The sequence below is a fragment of the Pristis pectinata genome, chromosome 3 (genome assembly GCF_009764475.1).
Source record: "Pristis pectinata isolate sPriPec2 chromosome 3, sPriPec2.1.pri, whole genome shotgun sequence".
Taxonomy (NCBI): Eukaryota; Metazoa; Chordata; class Chondrichthyes; order Rhinopristiformes; family Pristidae; genus Pristis; species Pristis pectinata.
The window spans coordinates 34,266,024-34,288,202 of NC_067407.1; the positions used below are offsets into that span (position 1 = coordinate 34,266,024).

The following is a 22,179-nucleotide window of genomic DNA, read 5'->3' on the forward strand; positions in this document are numbered from 1 at the left end:
AATCCAATGACTTGAAATTGGATGGTGTTGGCCTGTTTATGTGCGCTGGATGCAATGTGCAACCACTGAGTGGGAACAGTTTGATCCAAGTTTTGATCACAATTCAACTTTATTCATAATGAACCAATGAATTGTAATTGCTGCTTGCAGGGGTTCCTCACTGGCCGATCAAATTAGCACTGTTATATAGACAGCTACTCTCATGTAGATCCTGGGAAAGAGGTTTGTCATTGGAGGATAACCACATGTCAACTTTTACCTTCTGAGCAATGTACTGAGCAATCAAGTCTGACAGGGTGGGAGAATACACAAAGAAAACCCAGAAAAGTGCAGTAGTCATGTTTTGCACATTTCATTGAAAGGAAATCTGAATGCTTTGGTTAAATTATTGTGTCCTTCAAAATGAGGAATATAAATGATCAGTGATTGGTAGTTCAGCTTCAAGCACTTTCACCTCAGGGATAGAACAGGACAAATGTGAATGAACTTATCTTTAGTCTTAATGGATTGATTGATCCCAGAGTGACTTGGTTCATTTCATTTGGAGACACCCACAGGGAAATGGGAAAAATAACTCTCACCTGTCTTCCTGCTGTGGATTCTAAACTAGTTCTGGGAAGATGACCAGTGAAAGACAACTGTTTTAATCCAAGCCATCCTTAAACTCATGGAATTAACTTCAATGTTCAAGGTATTCCTTCAAATGTGCCCATTTTCAATATACAATGCAATATGGAAGCTGATTCTCTTTGGATCCAAGCAGACTTTGAAGGTACCAAGAATACAAAGGAGACTGCCATTTTCTTTTCTGGGCAAATTGTTAGCTGTGGAGAATTTGAGCAAAATTTAATTCCTAGGAGTGCAAGCTAAAAATCAAAACCATCAAGAGTAAGAAATGAAGCTCCCTGGAACATCTTCACATGAAAGATAACATATTCATAAAACAGCTTAGCAGGGAGTAATGCTGAAATTGGCATAATAAGCAACTGAACCTGCTTCTGGAGACTGTGTTTATAGACTTTGGTCTTTGATATTTTACTTCACTCGATAATTTATTCAGTTCATTTTATAATAAATAAGTAATTTTGATGAGTGTTGTGAGTTAGGATAGACTTACCAAAGAAGATGGCATCTGATACATCATCCAGCTAATGAAGTGTGCATTTTTATAATATTCAAATGAGGGAGAGAATGCACTGAGGCCAGTCCTACCACTGTACATCCACACTTGCACACTTCTAGTAGAGGTAGTGGGATAATACTGAAGAGTAGACACAGGGAATTATTTTGCTTTTCCTAACTCATAGGTACCCAGCAAGCAAAGGTAAGATTTCCACATTCTCCTCTCTCGACCTCTAATAGTGCCCTTGGTAAGTTAGAGATCAGAGCTTCAATCTCTTAAATACTTGGCTCACATCAAGCAGGGTGCTCCCATCTGATGGGAATGGAATGGAAAATCTCTTTCTTAACTCGTCCTCCTAAGGCTAATGACTCACCCACATGATAATTGTTCTATATTGTGGAGGAAACCCAGAGAACATGGTGGCCTCACCTGTCACAAGGAACAAGCTCAAAAATTCTGAAGGAAAATGCAGAACCTTCTGCTGCTCTGTTTGTGATTAGTGAATACAGCACAGGCCAAGCAATAAGTCAGTGAGACTTTGGGTCTATTTATCTGGCAGCTGCCTACTGGATCTCTGTCATAATTTACAAAATTCACTTACATAGTATTTTTTCAGTAGTTTAAATGAATATGTCATCCAGGAAGGAAACATTCTTAGGTTCTGTCATTTGGTTGTAATAAAACATGCACAAACTTGCTATCTACAAAATGCAGCTAAGATTGATCCAAAACAAAAATAGAAGATATTCAGCAGTTCAGGCAGCATCTGTAGAAAGGGAAACCTGAAGTATTAACTCTGGCTCTCTTTCCACAAATGCTGCCTGATCCACTATTTCCTGCATTTACTGTCTTATCCATTTGTTTTCTGAAGTCCAATTTGCTGCCTACCACAACATTTCATGTAACAGGTTAAAGAGGCAGTACAGATGAAGAACAGTATAACACCTTTAGGACCTGTCTGGTCAATTATAATTTCAATTCAAAGAGAATTTGGCAAGATGAGACTCATCTCACAGTTTTTTTGTAATGTTCATATGTAGATAACATGGTTAAAATAGATTGCACAGATTTGCTCATCCTACAATTAACAACTGACCAAATTTAATTTGAAGCCAACATGTGTTCTGGATGTTTTACTTGATAATGTCCAGAAAGGCCAATTTCCACTTTACTTGACCACTTAATTTTGCAGTACTGCTGCCACCTGATTTTGGAAAGGACAGGCCTGCTTAAGTGGAGTCAGGGACAGGATATTAAATTTGCGAGTTTTTGTAGGAGCATGAGTGCACATCCTTAATGTTGGATGAATGTTTACCTTATCTGATAAAAAAGTAATCATGCTGAAATGTTAACTGTTTCTCCTTTCACTGATGCTTCCTGACTTACTTATTTCCAGCATTTTATGTCTTGGTTTCAGATATCCAGCAATCACAGTATTTTGCTTTGATAACACTTTTCCCCCCCCATTTTACATCATTATGGTCACATTAATACCAGAACATATCATGTTTACACAAAATACAATGCTAGACAGCATGCAAAATGCCCCAGCTGTTTTTATAAAATGATTCCTTCCAAATGGATTCTGTGTTTTATTTAGATTTTGCATCTGTCTTTACACCTTCTCCTGTAGGTCTTCTGTTTTTTCCTTATATACATTGAAGTTGTTGCTGCAGCCCTTAGCCCATTCTGGAGCAATTGGCAGCTGCAGGGTTATTGCTGAGACCTGAAGACTTCTGCCATGGATTCTCAGACTGCTGCCATGGAAACCTGGCATGCCAAGTGCTGTCTCTTCCAGCATGAAAAGACTTGGTAACCGGTTACAGAGAGCCATCTGTTAGGGCCAATCTGATACCATTACATCTTCTTTTTCACAGATCAGTGGCATGGAAGCAATGCACCAACATGATGGTATTCTCCTTCAGAATACTAGATCTGCCCTTAAAGAAATGATGACCACAAAGCAACATAGATATGCACCAGCACGTTGTGAATAAGTAACACTTCTACTCTCACCTGTCCACGCAATACTCTGTCCTTAGTCATTTACAAATACTTAATAACCAGCAAGTAACTTTTCTTTAATGGTAGCATTTATGGAATCTCTGTCTAAAGGCAATTTAGCCAAGGGGTTATGTCTCTTGTCACTCTGGTTAACAATATTTTACTTACCCCCTCAGATGGTGCTCATGCACTTCTCTCTGGATCCCCAGCAGATGTTAATACACAAATATTATTTACTTAACAGGGTTAGGTTTACAAAATATAAAAATTTGATAAAGAACCAACCCTCTATTGAATGTTGTATAGTTACCAAAATAAATTTCAGGAAGCGTTGCATAATCTTAGCTGGGCTATTGGTGGCAACTTAACAGTATTGAACAATGGGTGAGTGGGGGAGAGGGGGGAGCAGGTATCAAAATTAGCCAGTGTTGTGTGTTCATCATGCAGCAGAGTGCATGTAAGTGATCACTGGCTAAGTTGAAGACGGAGGTAAATTGTGACGCCATTGATTGAATAACTAATGAAAGTTAAAAAATAACTGCAGATGCTGGAAATCTGATATAAAACAGAAAATATTGAAACACGCAACAGATCAGGCAGCATCCGTGGAAAAAAAACAGAATTATTTTTTCAGGTTGAAGACTCTTGGATCCTTGTGAGTTCTTAGGGTGGTAACTAATAATGAAATATGCAGAAACCACTGAAAGCTTTAAAAGGGTCTGGGTTATTCAAGGTTTTTCTTTGCACACAATCATACACAAATATCAAATATGTCAAAGCAATATTGCACTTACTTACATATACTACGCTGCTTGTCCTTTTAAAAGAGCAAAGGTAGTTGAATAATATTAATAATTTTAACCTAATCTCTGTTTTTTGAATTCTCAACTCCTGATGCTGCTTCTGTTGATTTTGGAGCCTTAGCCCATGTTTTTAAAGTAGTATGTGTCTCTGGACAGAAGATTTGAAGATATCACTTCTTGATTCTTTCAGGCATGTTTTGTGTCATCAGTTCTTCACCTATTGTAGGATTCACTTTGGGTATATTCAAACTCAGTCTTCCTGACTGTTGTCTGAGGTATCTTTTGCAGAGATCACGTGATCCACATGAACCTTCCAATTCTTGGAACCACATATCACCACAATCTCTCTGACACTCATATTATCATCTCTAACCTGGAGGTCTTAGCACACGAACCCTATCCTGCAATCTGATCCTGTAAAACATGGGTTCTGATGTGTGCTTGGTTGCAATTATCTTTCTTCCTTCCACCCTCCTCTCCAGCTCTGGCTGAACCAGACTCAGATGGCTTTTAAATCTTCTATGCATCAGTATTTCTGCAGACATGTACTCTGTAGTAGAATGGGGAATAATTTGCAGTTCAGAAGTAAATCTAAGTCAATGCTTCACAGTGATACTTCATTTGCCTTCCATGACTTGCCTCTTTGGTGCCTTTTTCACTGTATCCAATTTCTCAGCTTCAGAGGCCATATAGTAAGGAGATAGGAAGTAATGTTTAATTCACTTTAATTTCTCAAACCACTCAAACTGGAATGACCTAAATTACTAACAATTATCTGATATAATCTCCCCAGGAAGACCACGTGCTGCAAAAATGGAGCAGAGCTCTTTTCTGTGCTCAGTGGTGATGCATAATCTCATATGCTTTCCTCAATCCATCCCTTTCTTGAAGTAGTCCATGTGGAGCTGCCGGAATGGTCATGTGAGCTACTTCCACACTTGGTGCTCTCAATAGCGGTGGTCTGAAGTCTTGGTAGAGTGTACACCCTTGCTTGTTTCTAGATTCTTGTCTGTTCTGGACCAGTAGATAAATCTATTACTACTGTTTGCTCTTACTGATGCCCAAATACTCCAAGTGAGAAGTTCCTTGATGCCTCTTCATAATTCTGTTACCTCATATGATGCAACCCTAATTTACGATAGAAAGAGAATATATTCTCATCCAAACATACCTGAATCAGTCCAGCAACTCAAAATGCACTTACACTAGATCCTTATATGTTAATTTTGCTATTTCTATCACTGTTATGGGAAAATCATTTTAGCTTGTGGGATATATTTTCTATATTGGAATCTGCATTTTCTTAAAGCAAAGCTGTTAATGCGTCTGTTATGACTTTCTGTTTGGAAGATCAGTATTTATAATCATAATTATATTGGGACAGCAGGATGGTCCATTGCCACATTCTTGAGTCCACCCTTGTGGGAATTGTGGACTTGGGCTCAAGAATGGCTATCAATGGCCTGTGCTTGGTGGCCCACATAAATATTTTATTTGACAAGAACTGGTGGAAACTTTTTATCCAAAGAAAATTGCAAATACCTCCTTTTCTATAGCAAAGTTTGCTGATTGATTGTGTGCATGATGCAACCATAATGTCTTTCCTGGCTCCTGTGTGTCCATAATTGGATACATCACAAGCCAATGAAAATCCATCAATAAAGCAGATGTTAGAAATCTGAAATAAAAACACATAATGCTAGAAACAGTCAGCAAGTCAGGCAGCATCTGTGGAAGGAGAAACAGAATTAATGTTTCAGCTCTGAGTTTTCTAGCATTATGTTTTTATTTTGCATCACGAGCAGTTTTAGTGTATGAGAAGTGTCCCTGTGCACCAGGAGTGACCTGTAGAGTTGTACAGCATGAAAACACGCCCTTTGGCCCAACTCGTCCATGCCAACTGTGTTGCCCAGTGAGCTAGTCTCATCGAGATGAAAAAACAAGAAGATGCTGGAAGAACTCAGCAGGCCAGGCAACATCCGTGGAGGAAAAACCCATGTTTCCTATTTTAACAGCTACAAGTCTATTAATTCAGCTGGATTCAAGTCTAAACTCAAGTATTATCGCTTCCGGACTGCACATTCACGTCACTGTGACTCACCCTAACATGCAGTTGTTTGATGCGATCAATAACTTTGCTTCTTCGGGCCGCTTTGATTCCTCGACAAGTCTACCCTTGCATCTTTGTGTGTTCTTATAGCAGTAACTTGCAGAATAATGCAAGGGAAACAGAAAGAGCTCTAAAACTTGTCTCTAGTTTATTCAAGGTTCATCTTAAACCGTGCACATGTGCACAATGTTACATACACAACCAAATACATCATACACTGACAAAAAACTTAATTAAATTACATATACTATTAAACTAATATTCACTGTCTTGTCTCATACATAAAGGATAACCATTTGGGTGAGATACCCTTGATCCGTGGTACCTATGGGATCACAGCCTAGCAAGAGCAGTAATTCTGGAGAGGAGAGGGCAAGGTTGGATGAGGAAGGGATTAAAACCAGAAAGCACACACATTAATAACATCCTGAAAGGTTCTGAGTTGAAGACATGACAATTTCATTAACTTTCAGAATATCAGCTCACACACCAACAAGTTTCCTTAGCTTTCTGTAAAATAATCATATAATTTACATTGATATGAAATAAAATTCAAAACACCACTTATCAGAAATAATTATTGCATTAAATAAATTGATCTGGTAAACTATTTTTGCAGTATTATATCTCTCATATTTATCATTTCCCTCAAAACTTTATAATTAAATGTTTAAGTGAATATGTGAAATCTGTTCAGGCAAAAGCTTGTTTTGAAATGTAGATTTGAGTGAGAACAAGAGGTTGTTGTTTACCACCACAAAGAATCATGGACACACACAAGAAATGTAGATGTATTCTACTGCTTTTAATTAAAATGGAAGCAATATGAAGTCCCATAGCAAAATAGAATTGCTTTTTTATTACTATCTTTTTATGTCACTTCTTTAAAGCACAAAAGAGTGACTTACATATTTGTGATAAAATATGGCACTAGTCTCTGTTGTTGTACCTTTGAATAAGTATTACTAAGACATTATCTGAACTTCTTATTCAAGTCCACTCTTAGAAATGCTTGAGCAGTGAATAATGGGGCACACGCTTAAAAGTGCGATTCCTGTACAGTAAGCTCCTAATTTCAGTGATTCGTTCTGAATTTTATAAATTGAGAGCCAAAGGCACATGGCAGCAAGTCTGCCAAAGGAGATAAGTGAGGCAAAAATGGCCCCAGACTGTATGATACCATAACACTTAATGTGACCACAGGCATAATCTGTTTATTTTTCAAAGAAAATATTTTACACATGCCAACCTAGGAGAGCAGAAGCTGACCAGATTCCAAAAGGGCTGTTAGCTTAAGAACAGCTGTGATATGTAAAAGCAAAGAGTTAGACTTTGAGTGGAATGGGCCACAGGTTTGACATTACCCAAGCAACATTCAAACCAATCTTACTACAATAGACAAAAGTGGCAATCAGCATCTACATGATTGAGAAAGTCATTTGGAGGTTGTAGATACTGAAGGCACAGAAATTATTTTCCAAAGGGACATCGTTATACTTTAATTTTTTGACATCAGATGTGCTGCATTTAGTAAGGCTCTATAACTATTGTAATTGGGAATGTGCATTTTAAAAAATTTAGTAAAAATCTCAAACCCCATCTATCGTATTTTTGAACTGTGGTGACTTTACAACTGCAAAGACAGTAATTTTCAAATAGATAGAGTTGATCCATTCACATCAGGGAAGATCTACCTTACCTCAAAAAGGCAGCTGCAACCAAAACTTAATATAAAAAAAATCAAAAGCCTTCATGTGCTGGAATTCTGTAATAAGGACAGGAAATACTGGAAAATCTCAACAGGTTGGGCAGCATCTGTGGAAAGAAAAATAGAACTAACATTTCAGATCTGAAACTTTCCATCAAAACTGGGAAGGGGAGAAAACATGTTTTGTTTTAACTTGCAGAGAGGATAGCGTAGGGCAGAGATGACAAAGAGAAAAGGGAATACATATCCTTTTCACATTGGACCCCATAGACACCAATTCCCACACTGAGTTAAAAGAGAGGATCAAGAGTTTATTTTAAACTTTTTTTTGCCTTAAGTTCATAGACAACAAATGTGAGAAAACAATGGTTGATTAGTTCCAGGCCTGGTTTCTGAATGAGCTGACCAATTCATATTGCTAATCTATAAAAAAAGTCCACTAAGCCTGCAAATTACTGGCAAATGAATCAAAATAGATAGTTGGCATGTAAGATATTTTCTCTAAGCATTAACAAATGGGACACAATTTTTTTTAAATTATATGAGACTCAAGAAGTTTTCATATTATAAATACAGTATATGCAATTCATTACCATTACAAGGATTGAAAAAAAAGCAGACAAAAAAATTCAAACACAAGTTGCAATCAGAAACTGAAAAGATCAATGAAATAAATTATTCAACGGACATAATACATGAAGGAAAAGAGGAGTAAAATCAATTAATTAAATCTGTATGGGTTCTGTAAAGATTGGGTGGTCTGCTCAAACAGATGATTGCCCCAGTTATGAAGACCAAAATCTATACCTATGTATCCAACGTCAGGCTCAGGCACTCCAGATTCAGCAAGTTACTGTAGCTACATGGTACACAATATGAAAGCACTTGGTGAGATTTGTCAAGAAGCTGCAGCTGGGTAAGATCAATAGGCAGTTTTTTTCGCAAGTCAAAAGCACAGTGATTGACACACAGTAGTTTAGTTACCCCTCCCTTCAACAGAGCAATACTGACTATTACTACAATGCAATAAAAGAAAAACATTCAGGTCCAAAGTCAGACTATCTTAGTTGAATTACATTCCTGCTTTTGGCAATTCAGCATGATTTCCTGGTAGAATTTAAACAGATATATCAGTATTAATCGTGGCCACATTGTAATGTTCATGACAACACTGTTAACGTTACAGTTCCTTTTTGCCGTTTCAGAATCGCGACAGCCTGTTCATGTGTGACGCCTTCCAAACTTTCCCCATTTACTGCTAAAATCTGATCTCCTCGCTTTAACCTGTTGTCATCTGTCGCTGCTCCCTGCAAAAGGACAAAAGTAAACATTTTATTTGATCCAAGTTCCTTTTATTCTGGAGCAAATTATTGGGATGGGAGTGATGGGTATTAGTCGTGGTAGATGGAAATTGCACCAATCTGGTTATAAAAACCCTTGAAAAAGTTAAGTTGTTGAATGAGATGCAACTGAGATTTTAACAATATGATGTGATATATTTACTGCTAAACAACCACTCTAGCATTGAAAAACTACATTTTTGAGGAGACTAATTCGCTCCGATTAATTACTTCAAGATTCCATTATTATTTAAATAATTTACATTTTTGACATTTGCTTATGATATTTCAGTTTTCTCGCTAATAAGGTTATATATCTAATCTTTAAATCATTTCATAAAATGTTTAAAATGAGAACTTTTCACTTTGATTTGATGCTTTTTAGAATTCCTCAGTCTGATTGTTTGCTTAGCAGCTCCATGACCACTGCTATTGTATACCAGAGATACCTAGAGCGGATGCTTGAATGAAGTTAACATATGCCATGTGACCTACTGCGCACACCCATATTTCACAAGACACAAGAGACTTCAGATTCTGGAATCTGGAGCAAAAAAACAAAATGCCGGAGGAACTCAGTGGGTCAGGCAGCACCTGTGGAGGGAAATGGACAGTTGCCATTTTGGGTCCCAACATTTTGTTTGTTACCCCCAGCATTTTGTTCTCTTGCATCCAGAACTCACCAGTTCAAAGGCAGAGAGGTCAGAGTGGGAGTGGGCAGGGCTGGGAATGGGAATGGGATTTTGGTTTGATGACCTTGAACATCAGCTGTTTCTCTCTCGATGAATGCTGCGGTTCCAGATTTTGTTTCAGATTTCCAGCATCTGTAGGTTTTTTTGCTTTCTCATCCCTGTCAAGTTCTGACGTAATATAGTTTTTCTTACAGATGCTGACTAACCATCTTGGGATTTCCCAGCATTCTCCTCCATTTCAGATTTCCAGCATCTGCTGCGTTCTATATCTCACAGCCCCGCATTCCTTTTGTTTAGGTTCTCTCTCTTCTTTTCTTTTATTTACAAGCTCTCCAGATTAGCTACTATAAACAAGACACTAATCCCCTCAGACAATACCAATTTGTTTCCAAAGCATCCATTTTCACCAATACCATAGACATTGTTCTCCTCACCCCTCCCTTTGCTCTACATCTTAGATGTTCTGACAAAATGTCATCAACCTGAAAAAAAACTCTGCTTCTCTGTCCACAGATGCTGCCTGACCTGCTGAATATTTACTCCAAGCAGAAAAGTAATTTGTGTATGGCAGAATATAATTCAGTGTAATGTTACAATCACTACATTTTCACAACAACAATTTATTTTATTCACCCCAGTGACTTGCTGGTTCTCCATTTTATAGTTGGGTTCATTACCAAATACAAAGATACAATAGAAATAAAAGCAGGAGTAGGCCAATCATGCTCTTGTTCCTGCTCTACCATTCAAAAGGATAACATCTGATTTGTTACCCCAGTGCCACTTCCCTACACTGACCACATATTCATTGAAAAAACTGTCAAACTATGTATTGAATATACTCACTGACTAAGGCTTCACAGTCCACTTGGGTGGAGAATGTCAAAGATTCACTAGTCTCAAAGTGAATAAATTTCTTCTTATCTCCGTCCTGAATGGCCAACTCCTTATTGTGAGGTTACGGCCCATGGTTCTAGACATCCCAGTAGGGATATAGGCTCAGGCTACTTAATTTCTCCTCAGGTGACAAACCCCCCACTCGGATTTGAGGCATTAGTTTTCAGCATAGGCTCCACAAATAAAGCACTTTAAAATTTCCTCCATATCTAAAATCAAGCCCTCTTTTAGGTTAGATTATCTAAAAATAAAAATCTGCTTTGACTGTTGAAATCCAAAGTTTTTAAAGGAAAAACTGCTCATCCAGCTGTCAAAGCTGGGAAAAATCCAAGTTTAAGGCCAAAGCCTTCTTTTGATAGTTATAACAGTCCTTTGGGAATGTTTGTATAATCTCATCTAGTTCCTTGTTAGAATTGGTTATTGCAAAACAGTTTCAGACTAAATTGGTAGTCTTAAATGTAATGAAAGGAGAGGTGGTACAAGAAATCCCATAGCAGAAATATACCTACAGTTAGTTTGTTTTGGAAAAATAAAATTTGAATATAAACCATGAGTATATTTTAAAATAATAATCCAACAAGGAGAATTACTGCTACCTATCCTCTCATGGAATGTTTAAATACTAGCAAGAAACTAAATACAAATTAGAGAATTACCTTGGCAAACACTGTTTTAACATAGATTGGCAGATCTCCATGGGGGCTTCCATGTCCTCCAACAATACTGAATCCCAGTCCATCTGGTCCTTTCTCTAAAGTTATGATCATACACTGTGGTGGTCTGAATCATAAAATTACAGGTTATTCAGGATGTTTCTGTACATAACTTTTTTTATTATTAGAGTACAGGCTATCCCCCGAGTAAGGAATGGGTTCCAGTTTTACAGACGTCCATGAGTCTGTTTTGTCCAAAAGTCTGAAAATACACAATAAATCACTCGATATGGTAACCATACTACCACAATATTGTAATGAATGGCATCAAAAGCATGTAAGACTGAGAAGAAAGAACAATTATTAAAAGTGGAAGGAGAGAGGAAACTAGCTCTGCCATTTGTGGGAGTGAACTTTTGGTTGGACTTTTGAATTTTATAATATTATGGGAGCTGGTTTGTATATAGGGGTGTCCATAAGTCAGGTGTTCATAACCTGAGGAAGGCCAATAATACGTATCAGACCGAGATATTATTCATGTTTTAACAAATTTAGAACAGCAAATCCTTTTTAAAAAATTAATAAATAATATCATCCATAAATAGAAATTCAAAAACATGTCCAATATTGGTCAAGGTAAATTGGAAGAGATGCTTGTGCAGAGTGAGAGTTCAGAATATTGTGTAATACTAGTAATTAAAGTGATCATCTGACATTTTGTAATTTTTTTTGCCTTGTGTTCTGGTATTTCATGTTAACATCAATAGATTTTTTAATGCATCAATTTTGTAATTTTTTAACTTCTGGATTTATTCAATTTAACTTTTAATGTAAAGTTTCACATCAATGAAATTTTGTTGCTAGTATTCGAAGCTACAAATTTTTAAAATAATATTTTGTGTAACAGACCCTTGTTCCTTATATATCCCTATACTTTCTTACTTGGCTGTTTCCTTCATATACTACTTATCCTGCAAGACATTTTCCCTATTTTGTATTTTACATGCATGTAAAGAGTAAGAGAACTGTTGAGAACAACAGGAAATTGCTTATGTTGGCCTAAATAAAAATAATTACTGCTTTGTGAGTGGCCTCAAGTGTCTCTTTAAGGACTGCTGGCTTGGCTGATGACTGCCTTGAACATAATGGACAGTATTTGTCTGATATATGGTTCATCCATTTGTCTGTGAAAACTTCAGCTGGTGTTATATGTATGGCTTATGACCCTGTTTAGATACTTACACTGTCTTCTGATTATTTCAAGGAGATTGGCTTCTCAACCACTTATAGGGTCATTTGAAAACTCAATCAGTTAAGCCTCAAGTATTTTTTGCGTGGCCAGGCTTTTATGTGAAATAGAAGGCAATTGTCAGATTTCTCAAGCTACCACTGCCCGAAATAGAAACTCAGAATATCGTACAGGGAAAAAATGTATTTTTGCATCAGCAAGTGTGCAATTTACACTCTTATACTGTGATTAATATCAGTGCCTCAGATGTCAGCCATGCCTCCAAGGATAACGCTCTTGCTTCAGAGTTAGAAAGCTCTACTTCATTCCTAATCCGGTCCTTGAACAGAAAAATCCACGCTGACACCCCAAGTAGGAGGTACAGTCTTTCAGATAAGACATTAAACCTGTTCTCTCAGACAGACATAAAGCTCCAAGGCACTGGGTTGAAGAACAATCAGGAAGTTATTGCCTACTTCCTGGTAAATGTTCATTCCCCTACAAAACTTAAAAAGATTGTCTGGTCATTATTAAATTACCATTTGTGGGACTTTGTTTTGTACAACTAGCTACATAATAGTGAATAAACTACAAAACTATTTCATTGGTTTTAAAATGCTTGAGATATCCTAAGCATGTTAAAGATACTATATAAATGTAAATCTTCCTTATAGGGGGCGGGGGTTAATAAAGTATCTTAGTTAGATACACTATTAATGCTAGATTAGATTCAATTGGTAATATTCTTGGCTCAGGTTTATTAGTTTGCACAGTAAGCTTTATTGCAGAATTTCAGCTCATGATTTAATACTTCAAAGCAATACTGAGGCAGTGTCGCAGTCTTGCTTGTGCTTTATGCAAAACTGTGCTTTCAGACTGTACTTGTAGTTCTGGAAATATAAAGCATCTGGCGCACTATTCAAGAAGCAGTGACATCTTACGGGAACCCAGGCAACATTCTTCCCTCAGATAAACCCACCAAAAACTGGTATTTCATTTGCAGCCTGTAGGACCTTTGCATTTTGTATAACTGATTATGCAAAGGCATTAATATGACTTTACCAGTAAGATAATTTCAATAAATATAATTTGGGATGACTCTAAAAAAAAGTGATCAAATTCTACACAAATGCAAACTCCTCTTTAATTATTTTCTACACCAATAATCTGTGAGACCCGATGAGATCGGAGTTACAAAGGCCTGAACTGGTCCAAGGTGTTTTGATAATCTAATTTGCTGTTTCAGCCACATTTTGTAACTTGAACTCTATCCTGTTCCTTCAACAATATTTCCATTTTGCTGAACTCAAGAGCACCCTATAAACAAATTATGTAAAAAAAAGTCAAGTTAACTATATTTAGTGGATAGTTTATGAATACTGCTCCCTTCTTCATCCAAATTGTATACATGACAGAAGTAGGGTCTAGATTCTTTAATGAAATAATATTTCAGTAGGATAAAATTGAAGGCAGAGAATTTGTGCATGAAAAATATCCATCTCTTACACGCATGCTTACAGGGCTCAAAGTGATTTGCCTTAAACTTACTCTGGGTCTTCCACTCGAATGTCAGATGGTGAACTCAAGTTGGAGTTAGTTGTCATATTTTCAAGCTGACTTGCAATAGCAGTGATATTTGTGTCAGCTATAACCTGAAGAAAAAACAGAAAGGACTCCATTTATCTAAAAATAGAATACAGAATATGCTTAATTAACAGAAAGATAAGTTGACAGAAGCACCTGTAAATACATGCAAAACGCTCTAGCTTAAAATGGCCCATACTTGGCAATGTAACTCCAGTGGTAGCTACATTTACCTTTAACTTTGAGAAAGAAAATCATGACTGGACACAAATGACTACACCTTACTCAAAACTTGCTTGTTTAGAAAGCATTGAATTTATGAGCTCCTTATCGCTTCTCTCAGAAATACAATTACAGATTTGTAACAATATTGACTCATAGGACACGCACAAAGTCACAAGGAATATGAGATGACTGACAATTCAATCTGTTTTTGCTGGTGTTAATTGCAAGAATGTTGTTGACTATTTGAAAGTAAAATATTGGCTAGGATAGCCAGACAGCTTTGTTTCTCTTTGAATACTATCATGTGGTCCATAACAGCCACCTGAACTATTGGAAAAGGACAGGCAGGATCTCATTTTAACATTTCATAAGAGTGACTGCAACCCAACAATACCTCAAGTGAGTTATGTGGTGTGATATTTATTTCTGAAACTGCACAGCTGAACTCAAGAATGGGAGTGTAGATAAGACCCAGGAAATGTCAGCAAGGGAGAAAAGCAGATAGGGAGGAAAAATATCACCATTCTAAACGGGAACTGGGATAGTAATAACATCCATCTTCTGGGTTTTTCAAAAATTATAACCTCTTTGATCATGGAATTTTCAAACTTCTTGCTGACCCTGATCAGTTTTCGAAACAGTTGACAATGCCACATCAACTCCATTCCATTATTCAGTTATATGGAACTTCCTCTTCCTGACATTATCTCCAGACAGGAGCTCTCCTTCCATCTGTATCCAAGATTTGGATCTCCATGATTTTATTGTACTTCCACTAAAACCTCTATGCTGTTGGACTTCCAATTTGTGAATACATTAAAATACACTCAACTTGAATATAAAGGAGACCAAAGCTATCAATTTTAGATTCCCCCCACCAATGATGGATCTGAATGTGTGGAGGTGAATGCAACCAATGGTTAACAATGGTGTATTCAGGTAGTGCTGGTGACCCACTGGCAAAAATGTGGTATGGGGCAAAAGTAGGCACCCTGGCATACTCAACGATTCAGGAACAGCTTCTTCCCCTCCGCCATCAGATTTCTGAAAAATCCATGAAGCTATGAACACTACCTCATTATTTGTTTCTTTTCTTGCACTATTTAGTTTTGTAATTCATAGATTTTTATGTCTGCACTGTACTGCTATTGCAAAACAACAAATTTCACGTCATATGTTAGTGATAATAAATGTGGTTTTGATTCTGAGGTAAATAAGGAAGCTTGGTGATGGTTAAATTGTGGGATTTGAATGAAACACCCAAATTTCATCCAGTATAGTTTGAGCCGAACAGTTTGAGTGAAAGCAGCGAGTGAGTTGGAGGCAGATTATGGCAAAGCCTATGAGTGATGGCATTAGTGTTCCTAAACTGACATTGCCATTGCTTGCCTCCATAGCCTCCACATGGTTTATTCTATGCAGTTTTCATTAGAATCTAAAATTAGACATGCAAAATATGAAATCTCAATTATTAAGAAAGTTGATGCTGTAACAAAATCAAATAAACCTAAGGGGGATAACTGAGAAAAATGTCATTTACTTCATTTATAAATAAATACATTTAATAAATACATTATTTGACCGCTTCAATTTTGATCTCAAAAATATAAAGCCAAGAGACTGGCTGCATAATACAACACAGAGAGAAAAATAACCTTCCGTCTCCCTGTTTTCAAAAAAAAATTATGTAAAGGGTAAAAATGCATCCCAATGGGTGAAAAAGTCCCTATTAACAGATCTGCTGTGGTTTGTACACAACATCAACAAACACCCTCAGCCTTTCCTTATCTCATTACTACACCTGCTATACAAACAGATTAAATCATGCAAAAACCAAGCAAGCCTACAGACACAGGGTTTAGAGGGTGGTAATTGCTCCCTGGAGACCCTAATCTTTACTTAACAAACAGCATTTTTAAACTCTTAACATTCTATTGAAGACAGGCAGATAATCAACCTACATCCTTGTCATTTGCATGAATGAATGCAATTATCTGACCTTCTGGTTAGAATATGGCCAAAAAGCTGATAGCAAATACATGTTGTTTACTAATGACAAGCTACTGTGGATTATCTGTGCAATACATACACATCAGAACAATTGCAGAAAAAAAATTAATTGCTGCTAAAGCATTCCTGATTAAATTTCTGCAAAATGTAAAACTGTAGCTTTGCTCAAAAGACCTGTGGAAACATTAAATTTTGGTTTCTCTGCAGTGTTGTAGTTAATCTTATGGCAGCAGTCTGATATTATGAGGCTCTTTCTTCACCAAGTAATGTGCAAAATGCATCTTTTTCTCACTGCTTTTTTTCTTCTTCATTAAACAATTTTAAGTGATATCAATTTGAACTCAGTCCAAACTTAGAGCAACATGAGACTGGCACACAGATCTGTATATATAGATATATAGATCACATGTACCAATTTACTTATGTATACCAATAATGCAGTCCTGCAGTGTGAGAAATCCAGCCAAATGAAGTGCAGAGATGCATCCAGTTACTGTACTTTCCACACAGAAGTTGATGGATTGAGATGTCTGGGAAAACTAAGCAGTTGTGGCTGGCAGGTAGGATGATTAGGCATATCACTCATGCCTCATATCAAGAATCTCAGCCCATAAAAATAGAAGACATGGTCATCAAAGTTTTCTATTAAACCATTTCTTTCACTGAAGTATCTTACCAGTTTGGCTGCAAGAATATGTGAAATTCCGAGGCAACTTCTCTGCTATTCATATATTTCAAATGTATTAAGGACACATCCCAATTAATATCAAATTCAAGTCCAAATAAGCCTAGTGAAAAATGAGTGCACCAATAATGCAGTAATATGTCACCATGTATTCTGAATAGAATTGAGAATTCCCTGATGTGGAGACCAGCAATTGATGCACAATGACACCACAGATGTGGACAGCAGTATCAAAGCTCCTAGAAGGAAAAATATAGAGCTAAGCATGCATAACAGTAAGGTAGTGATTATATTTCTGGTAGTAGTCAGTTAGCTGATCTTACAATTGGTCTCAGTGATTTGGTCTATGAAAGACTAATGAAATCAGTCACTGCTTTCAACTTGCAAGTGGTCTTTCACATGTGTCAGAATAGTGAACGAATGTATAATGCTTCTCAAGAAAATGGCTATTGACAATCAATGTCAAAATTAATAAGCGACCAAGTTCTTGGAGGAGGAGACCCTGGAAGGATCCCAAAAGCCATAAAAAAAACTGACTGCTTTGAGAAAGGTGATTTTTGTTTTGAGGATAGCAACAGAAATTCTCATATATGAAACCTTGCATATGATTCAATTGACACCCATTCAATGGCACTTCCCTTATTTTTTATTTACTTGGCATAAATTCTACTATTAAGACACAGACATTACAACATTTAAGTCACAGCATCATTTGTTTATGTTTGTAGAAGCTCTTAATTGCTTTTGCTATTGTTTCCAACACAAAATAGCACCAGAAAACTGTTTCATGAACAGTATCATTAACTTATGCCAAAAGCTATGAAACTGAGCCCAGCATATGTTTATTCTGATATGGAGAAAATACAATTGTACCTAATGGAGTTGAAATTAGAGACTGAAATAATTTATAGTATGTTAATGTGGCTGGTATCAATACAGCTTTGACAAACAAATACTAAAGATGCAAAATCATTCATAGACTTTTCCAGAAATTCCAGGGAAATTATTTCATACCTCTAATTTATTTTATTATACTTTAAAACATTGTAACGGTACAATCATATTTATTATCTTTGTGTTTCAATTATTAACGAGCTCAGTGGTTATTAAACTGACTTTAAGACTTCATAGCAAAGCAAGAAACATGAACCTTAAGGGCAAAAAGCATTATTGTTCAAGTGTCATGGTTACATCTGTTATAATTCACATAAGTATGCACATGACCATTAGAACTGTTACATGGGTGGCACTGAAATATCTAGATACCAACAGATCTGAACACTGCCAAATCCTGTGTGATTCACCCAGACTAGAATCCTTATCCCTGTTTGACGTGGTAATGTTTGCCAGCAATACTCTGCTGCTTTTGAATGGGTGTTATCTACTGCACGCAGCTGTTGCTGCCATTATTTCAGTACCTGAAGGATAATGCTTCCATAGGCATTCTTCAATAGATTAACTGCTTCTGCATGAGACAGTCCATCCAGGGGCTGGCCATTAATGCTGACAATCCGATCCCCAACCTAATATTAAAAAAAAAGCAAACTAATTGCAAGAGAAATTAATTTCAAATGGGAAGTTAACACTCACAGATCTGGATCAGTGCATTACAGCTTCTTATTTTGATTAAAATACCAATTTCTTGGCGTTTTGCTGTAATTATTTCCTGCAAATAGCTTTGACGCAGTTGGAAGCGGATGCAAGTGCATTCCATGAAATCACTGAAGAGAGGCAAACCTAAAATTCCACAAAGCGCATTTCCAAAGTTTCAAATTTATATGTGTGCGTTGGGGGAACTGTTATAAGGTACATCATCAACAACTTACAAGGATGAAAACTGTGAGATTTGAAACTTAAAAGGACTTTAAATTTGCTTTGAAATCTCTGTTTGCACTTCTTGTTTGGTTTCATAATATTGAGTTTAGATAATAGAATATAATGAAAAACAAGTTCTTAAAATGTAATAGCATTTTTTAACTCAGCTTACACTGCCTTAGCTAAATGTCTGTTTCACTTTACGGTAGAACATCTCCTAATTCAATCAGTGGGCACTGAACTGTTGCCAGGCATTTTCTCTTAGAGTGGGAGAGAAGATAAGAACAAGAATCATCCTTTGACCCCTCTTTGCAAAGTTTCAGCATAACCTTGAGGGGATCTGGGAATAGGTCACTTGCAAACCTGTTTTGCTGCAGTTGGTGTTTGGCGCAGATACAGGCAAGCAACCACAAAAATTAAAGGTCAATACAACTTTTCAGGATAGACTAGTTCATGCATCAGTTTTTCAGAAACCTGTTGCAAATGGTGCATCCGGGATGCATTCTTGGAGCAGCTGGTACGAGAGCCGACCAGGGAGAGGGCTATTCTGGATTTAGTGCTGTGTAATGAGCAGGATTTGATAAGAGTCAGGAGGAGAGTAACTGGGTAACTGTCAGGAGAGGGAAGGGGAGCAGGCAGAGAGAGCAGAGCACCCCTGTGGCTGTCCCCATCAATAATAGGTATATCGCTTTGGATACTGTTGGTGGGGATGACCTACCAGGAACTAGTTGCGGAGGTCTGGTCTCTGGCACTGAGAGTGGACCCTCAACTCAGAAGGGGAAGAAGGAAGTGAGGAGAGCGCTAGTGATAGGGGATTCTATAGTCAGGGGGATAGATGGGATATTCTGTGGGGATGATCGGGAATTCCGGATGGTCTGTTGCCTCCCTGGTGCCAGGGTCCGGGATATCTCCGATCGGGTTCAGGTTATTCTCAGGAGGGAGGGCGTGAACCCAGATGTTGTGATCCATGTAGGGACTAACGACGTGGGCAGGAAAAGAGAGGAGGTCCTGCGTAAGGAGTTCAGGGAGTTAGGTGCTAAGTTGAGGGGCAGGACATCCAGGGTAACAATCTCAGGATTGTTACCTGTGCCACATGCGAGTGAGGAGAGGAATAGGAAGATTAGGCAGATTAATTCGTGGCTGAAGGGATGGTGCGAGAGGGAGGGCTTCAGGTTTATGGATAATTGGGATTTGTTCCAGGGAAGATGGGATCTGTTCCAACGGGATGGTTTACACCTGAACTGGAGGGGTACTGACATTCTTGCAGGAAGGTTTCCTAATGCTGCTCGGGGGGGTTTAAACTAAATTTTCAGGGGGAGGGGATCCAGAATGAGAGATAGGATAGCGAGATGGAGGGTAGAGGACAGGTAGGAACTACACAATTTTGGAACATTAATACGATTGGAGAGAGGAGAAATGGGTTAAAAATCCTATATCTGAATGCACGGAGTGTCAGGAATAAGGTAGGCGAGCTTGAAGCTCAGATACGAATGGGTAAGTATGATGTTGTTGGGATAACGGAGACATGGCTGCAGGGAGATCAGACCTGGGAAATGAATTTTCAAGGGTATACATGCTATTGTAAGGACAGGAAGGTGGGCAGAGGGGGTGGGGTGGCCCTGTTGGTGAGGAATGAGATTCAGTCCCTTGCAAGGGGAGACATTGAATCAGGAGAAGTAGAGTCAGTGTGGATAGAACTGAGGAACTGTAAAGGCAAAAAGACCCTAATGGGTGTTATCTACAGGCCTCCGAACGGTGGCATGGATATTGGGTGCAAGCTGAATAGTGAGTTAATGTTGGCATGTGGCAAGGGTAATGTCACAGTAGTTACGGGGGATTTCAATATGCAAGTGGACTGGGAAAATCAGGCTGGTACTGGACCCCAGGAAAGGGAGTTTATAGAGTACCTCCGGGATGCATTCTTGGAGCAGCTGGTACGAGAGCCAACCAGGGAGAGGGCTATTCTGGATTTAGTGCTGTGTAATGAGCAGGATTTGATAAGAGAACTCGAAGTAAAGGAGCCATTGGGAGGTAGTGACCATAACATGATAAGTTTTTATCTGCAATTGGAGAGGGAAAAGGGCAAATCAGAAGGGTCAATTTTGCAGTTGAACAAAGGAGACTATGGAGCCATGAGGGAGGAGCTGGCTAAAGTTGACTGGGCGGGCAATCCTAGCAGAATTGTCAGTGGAACAGCAATGGCAGGTATTCTTGGAAATAATGCACAAGTTGCAGGATCAGTTTATTCCCCAGAGAAGGAAAGACTCAAAGAGGGGAAAAGGGCCACCGTGGCTGACAAAGGAAGTCAGAGATAGCATTGTGTTAAAAAGGAAGAAGTATGGCAGAGCCAAGCTGAGTGGGAAGATAGAAGATTGGGAAATTTTTAAGGTGCAGCAGAATTTAACTAAAAAGGTAATTTGGGAAGAAAAAATGAGGTACGAAGGCAAGCTAGCCAGGAATATTAAGGAGGATAGCAAAAGCTTTTTTAGGTATGTGAAGGGAAAGAAGTTAGTTAGGAACAATGTTGGGCCCTTGAAGACCGAATCGGGTGAAATTATTACGGGAAACAGGGAGATGGCAGTCGAATTTAATAAGTACTTTGGATCTGTCTTCACGGGGGGAGACGTAAGAAATCTCCCAGAGGTAAGGATGGACAAAAGGCAGAGGGTGACAGAGGAACTGAAGTGGATTGACATTAGGAAAGAAATGGTGATGGGTAGACTAATGGGGCTGAAGACTGACAAATCCCCGGGTCCAGATGGTCTGCATCCCAGGGTACTAAAGGAGGTGGCTCTAGAAATTTTGGATGCATTGGTGATCATTTTCCGATGTTCCTTAGATTCGGGGTCAGTTCCTGAGGATTGGAGAATGGCTAATGTTATCTCACTTTTTAAGAAAGGAAGGAGGGAGAAAACGGGGAACTATCATCCAGTTAGCCTAACATCTGTGGTGGGGAAGATGCTAGAGTCCATTATTAAGGATGAAATAGCGGCATATTTGGATAGCAATGATAGGATTGGGTTGAGTCAACATGGATTTACTAAGGGCAAATCATGCTTGACTAATCTACTGGAGTTTTTTGAGGGTGTAACCAGGAAAATAGACGAGGGAGATTCAGTGGATGTTGTATACCTCGACTTTCAGAAGGCATTTGATAAAGTACCGCACAGGAGATTGGTGGGTAAAATTAGGGCTCATGGAATTGGGGGGCGGGTATTAACATGGATAGAAAACTGGTTGGCAGATAGGAAACAAAGGGTAGGGGTGAATGGATGTTTCTCAGAATGGCAGGCCGTGACTAG

At 38.1% G+C, this 22,179-nt stretch overlaps 1 protein-coding gene across 7 annotated transcripts in view; it reads right to left on the minus strand.

Annotated features, from left to right (window-relative positions):
* Positions 1–6,175: 6,175 nt before the first annotated feature.
* The window catches only part of patj (PATJ crumbs cell polarity complex component), a 226,077-nt gene continuing 210,073 nt past the window's right edge, over positions 6,176–22,179 (minus strand). For all 7 annotated transcript variants that reach the window (XM_052011643.1, XM_052011644.1, XM_052011648.1 and 4 more), the window contains 4 exons: positions 18,481–18,585; positions 14,107–14,210; positions 11,334–11,457; positions 6,176–9,055 (listed from right to left, as the gene is read on the minus strand). In XM_052011643.1, the coding sequence (XP_051867603.1) occupies positions 8,909–9,055; positions 11,334–11,457; positions 14,107–14,210; positions 18,481–18,585 (480 nt within the window). In that variant the 3' untranslated portion in view covers positions 6,176–8,908. The remainder of the gene's footprint in view (positions 9,056–11,333; positions 11,458–14,106; positions 14,211–18,480; positions 18,586–22,179) is intronic.